General features: G+C 37.1%; 1 protein-coding gene across 1 annotated transcript in view; it reads right to left on the bottom strand.

Annotated features, from left to right (window-relative positions):
* Positions 1 to 5,000, bottom strand: part of LOC115230900 (receptor-interacting serine/threonine-protein kinase 4-like) — a gene marked incomplete at its 5' end in the record, with an annotated part of 39,928 nt that overhangs the window by 20,489 nt on the left and 14,439 nt on the right. Inside the window, 2 exons of the mRNA XM_029801007.2 lie at positions 1,022 to 1,200; positions 4,648 to 4,854. Coding sequence (XP_029656867.2) covers positions 1,022 to 1,200; positions 4,648 to 4,854 — 386 coding nt within the window. The remainder of the gene's footprint in view (positions 1 to 1,021; positions 1,201 to 4,647; positions 4,855 to 5,000) is intronic.

The following is a 5,000-nucleotide window of genomic DNA, read 5'->3' as shown; positions in this document are numbered from 1 at the left end:
TATTATGTTGACAAGGAAATGAACTTTCGGTTCTAAATCAGAAACGATACGTCTATAATTAATCCAATAGGCTGGGATTTCGTTGTTTTCTTTCTCTTTACCATATACGGGTTACAAATTCTGTTTGTTTGTAGAGACTTTTTTATTAGTAGGAGAAATAGTGATATATTTGGTTGCTATTTCTAATATTTTCGGTGTGTGGTTTTGAGCAACTTGTTGCAATTAACCCTTTATTATAATTATATAATTCTTATCAAATATGGTCTTTTCCATACCGAAAAATCTACTAGGTGAAATTTATTGATTTTATTAAATTAATTATATTTTACCCGTTTTTGTATATATATATATAAGTATGTATGTATATATATGCATATACACATATATATATATATATATATGCATATATATATATATATATATATATATATATATATATATATATATATATATATATATGTATATATATATATATATGTGTGTATATACATATATATGTATGTATATATCTATGATTCTATGTATGTATGTATGGATGGAAGGATGGATGGATGGATGTATGTATGTATGTATCCATGTATGTACACTCATTGTATGTGTTTGTAGGCGATTTTGTCAGGATAGCTCACATGGACATGACTGGGTGGGACAGAGAAGACAGAGGAACAATCTGTTGGTAGAGAGATAAATTCCATCACTTCACTATTTACTTCTACATTTTCTCATTGGTCCCAAATCTTTAAAATAGGGAACTGAGAGAGGTGGGTGGGGATTTTAGGAGAGGTATAACAGTCAATGCAACCAATCATTTGAATGTAATCAAAATAGTGTTCTTTCTTTAATTAGCTTAACAACTGCATATCGTTTATTGTTCTTCTTACTGTTGTTGTGTAACCTTTCATTAAGCCACTAAGACAGTATAATGTATCAGTAGAATTAAAACAATATAAACACATAAACACGGTTATATACAAAACAGAAAATGTAATGGTTTATCTTGTCATTGCCAGTGAATACTTACGGCGTTGGTCGGAATAACGTCTTTAACGTTTTTTTTAATTTTGCCTTTTTTATTAGGTCCAATGGTGTTCTGCCACTTTTGTTTTTACAGTAAAAGTTGGCCCCGTGGTGGGCTAGGTAACTGGCAACCACCACGCCAGAGTACCTTTCTTCGCTTCCCAGTTTCAGATCCTTGCAGAACTACAAATGATGAAATATAAAATGATGAGTTAAAGATTACACAAACATATACTAAAGATGCCCCAAATTACCCAACAGTTCAACTACATTTACACATAGTTTTGTTTCTCCAGTGATTAAACTATTCACACAGCGTTGATTTCTTACATCATCTCTTAGTTGAGTCCACTTTTCATTATCATTTGTTTTACTTTACGTTCTACATTAAGACAAAAATTATGATCATTATATTGAACAAAACGCACATTAGTGGTCAACGTTATTGCTTAACAATGATATTTAATGAGTAAATATTTACTTGCCAAACAAATGTCACAAACTATTCAATAAAAACACAATATAAAGTTATTATAACATCAAGTCAAATATACAAAATATAAGGACAGAAATGTCACAATAATGAAAGACAACAAACCAACAAGAACCTATCTCTACAACTGGCTTGATAAAGCCAAATGGCCATAGCAAGAGAAATGCTTACGGAAGAGTATTGTACATATAAGTACTAGCTTAAGGTGACCCGCTCTACGCGTGGGTGAGAGGGTGTGATTGTTACTTTCTGTTGCTTCCTTTGTTTCTTATCGCCATATTCACCCTCTTTGTTCCTCTCTCCTTTCTCTCTCGCATCCCCACTCTCTTACTCTTCCTTTATCTCGGACTCTCCCTCACTTTCTCTTGCTTTTTATCTTTCTCTATCTATCTATCTCCCATTTATAAAAAATTAGATTTCCGTGCTTAAATTACAAATCTTCTACTTTACCATGTTGAAAATTTGATTGAAATCGGGCAAAAGGTGTCCAATCTAAACCCCCAATTGTCCCCCAAAATCAATAAAATCCCTATTTTCACACCAAAACGACCACAGTAGCGCCCCAAAAGTCTCTCAAACAATTTCTCACCGCAAGTTACCCCCTCTTTTAAATTGTAATCCCATTCCAGGCCCAATTACACATATTTTTACATAAAAATCCAATTTGTATCATCGTTCGCCTTCTTCATTTGATAGATTAGAAATACATACCCGGCCTTGTTCGGGATTAAAATAGTTTATTAATGTTTTACTCGTTTTGGTATTATAACCCGATTTCATTCGGGTCTAAGCGGGCCCATTTTAAAAGATGAGGAATTTTGCCCTAGAGTCCATGCCTTTCAATTGAGCAAATTCGAAGTTCCAATACAAACTCGCTAGCACTTTTAACATAGGTGTGCATATTTTTAGCACAATCCAACCACATATGCACACAGTATATATATAAATTAACACATATATCTGTTTTAATATATCTGTTATGACTGTGCGATGGAGGTGGGCGATATTAATTCACCGTTCTAAAAGACCTGTGGCGAGAATATTTTAAACTTTTGCGGTTGTCATCGCTTTCTGTCTATAGATACAGACAGATGTACAGTGAGAGAGGTGGTGCAAGAAAGAGTGACAGAGAGACGTCGTTATAGAGGGATCAAAAAATCACTCTTTTTGCCATAGCAACCACATCTTATAGCTTGCGAATTTTAACCATCGCGGGTCTCATTCTCACCACGCATTTAGTATCCTTGCCTCGGTTTGGCTGCCATTAACCTCCAAAGCAAAATGTGCATAAAATTTTCGTCAAAGGACTGTCTTATAGATATGAATAACACCACAAATAATATAAGTTATACCAGAAAAGAGAACAGCAACAACATAGCAAGGCCTTCAGACATAACAACTAAATCAACACCACATAGACATATCCACGCAGATCAATAATGTTTCTTTAATTAAGTGGATTGGAGAGAAAAACAGGGTATATAAGGCATCGGATTTTGTGCGCAAGAGAGAAGTCTACTATGGTATGGTTATGTGATGCATATGGATGAAGATAGCTTCATCAAGAAGGGGTGATCTCTCATTGTGGAGGGAATGTGTGGAGGGGGTAGACCCAGAAAGACGTGCAATAATGTGGTGAGAAAGGACCGTCAGACGTTGGGCCTCACAGAGGGGATGAAATGGGAGCGATACTTTTGGCAGTCTGCTGTACTTGAGATGATATGCCAAGCTAAGTCGTCGTTGTCCTTGCATACTGTCATGACCCCTGTATCATTCTTCGTCTGAGATATCCTAATCTTGTGGGATCATGGGTGCTGATGCTTCGGAAAAATCACCCATGCTGGTGTCACATACAAATATCCGTGTCGGTGCTGCAGAAAAGCACGCAGTACATTATGTAAATTGGGTGGCATTTGGAAGGACGTCCAACTGTCGAAACCATGCGAAAATAGATATGGAGCCCAGGTAGCTTTTCAGCTGACCAGCTTCTGTCAAAGCGTCGAACCCATGCCAGCTTTGAAAACAGTCGATACATTATGATGATGATGAATTAATAAGGAAACATCTTTTGATGAAGAAAGTGAAGTAAGGGAAGTAAGAATCGGTGTCACAGTTGAGGCAGAACACCAACGCGTAGTTGATAAATTGTTCAGTCTGATGGACTATTCCAGTAGGTGGGGAGGTCGCTGGCTGCCAGAGTAGGTTCCTCTCACCAAAGTAGACATTACAACAATACACAGATGACCATCAACTGCCTGAATAGTAGTCAGCCATCTGTAGTGAGCTTTATTCATATGGGAATAGCCCAATGTCATATTTCAAAACTAACGCAGCGAAAATTTTGAAAAGTTCCCCCAGTTCTGAAAAAAATCGATAAATTCGACATGGAGTCGAGAATCTAAACTTTTTATATGCAACACATCTGTCCAGAGGACGCAACTCGACCTTTTTATCGCCCAAAGGGACAGCTAGGAATATCGTATACACAGAAGTATTCGAGTGAAGAGAAGATATTGCAACCTACACATGCGCCTTCGTTCCCTAGAGGGAAAGGACTAGATTGGGATTAGTCGTTGCCTACTAGGGGCTCTTACATACCCAGGCAATGCCGGGCTATGCTGCTAGTTTTATATAAAAGAAATGTGACAGAGAGCTGTTTCAGGCAGAATTCTTCATGGAATGGACAAGATGTATTTATTATCATGGCACCAGCACTATAAATGTTACTGTCTATCATATGAACCTCTCTTCTACCCAGTATCATTGCTAATTCAGAATAATATCTCCTGTCTTGAATAGATCATTTCTCCTTCAAATTTTGATGACCGTGTTTGTATGGCCAACATTCGAGATGGATCACCTTCTCTACCATGGAGAGGTCGTGCCTTTGAGGACGGAAGGGGACGGAATAGAGAATAGTGTTTGTTACATAATAATATAACTAAGGGTTACCATTGTGACTGGATCAGGAAATGGTAATGGAGGATGGGGTTGGTAGGTGAGAATTGCGATATAAACAATGTCTGTTTCTGTCTGTCTTTCTCTGTCTGTTTGTCTATTTTACACACACACAGACGCACAAATGCACACAGCCATACACACACACACACATAGTCACAAACAATGTGAAAACTTACCTGATCTAACATGGTCATGTGCTCCACCTCAGAATGAAAGTCTCTTTTTAACGCCAGATGCAGGCAATTATTTCCTCCATGGTCGACGGCATTTACATTCGCGTCCCTGTCTATCAGCCGCTGCATTATTCCGAGGTGACCGTCCGAAACAGCTTCAAGCAATGGTGTCCTATATTCTTTGTTCACAATTTCTAAATTCACCGAATCCTTTGTGGAGGTAAAAATGGAAAATGAAAATTTACATGAAAATCAGGGTTGATATCAATGTCATTACAGTTTTCTACTGGGTACTAGATCAAACTGATCAAATACATTTGATGTTTGTCAGTGAAATAAATCTTCCATAAGGACCT

The sequence above is a fragment of the Octopus sinensis genome, unplaced genomic scaffold, assembly GCF_006345805.1.
Source record: "Octopus sinensis unplaced genomic scaffold, ASM634580v1 Contig16735, whole genome shotgun sequence".
In the NCBI taxonomy this organism is placed as follows: Eukaryota; Metazoa; Mollusca; class Cephalopoda; order Octopoda; family Octopodidae; genus Octopus; species Octopus sinensis.
The sequence above is the reverse complement of the archived record's forward strand: the minus strand, read 5'-3'. Positions and strand labels throughout refer to the sequence as shown.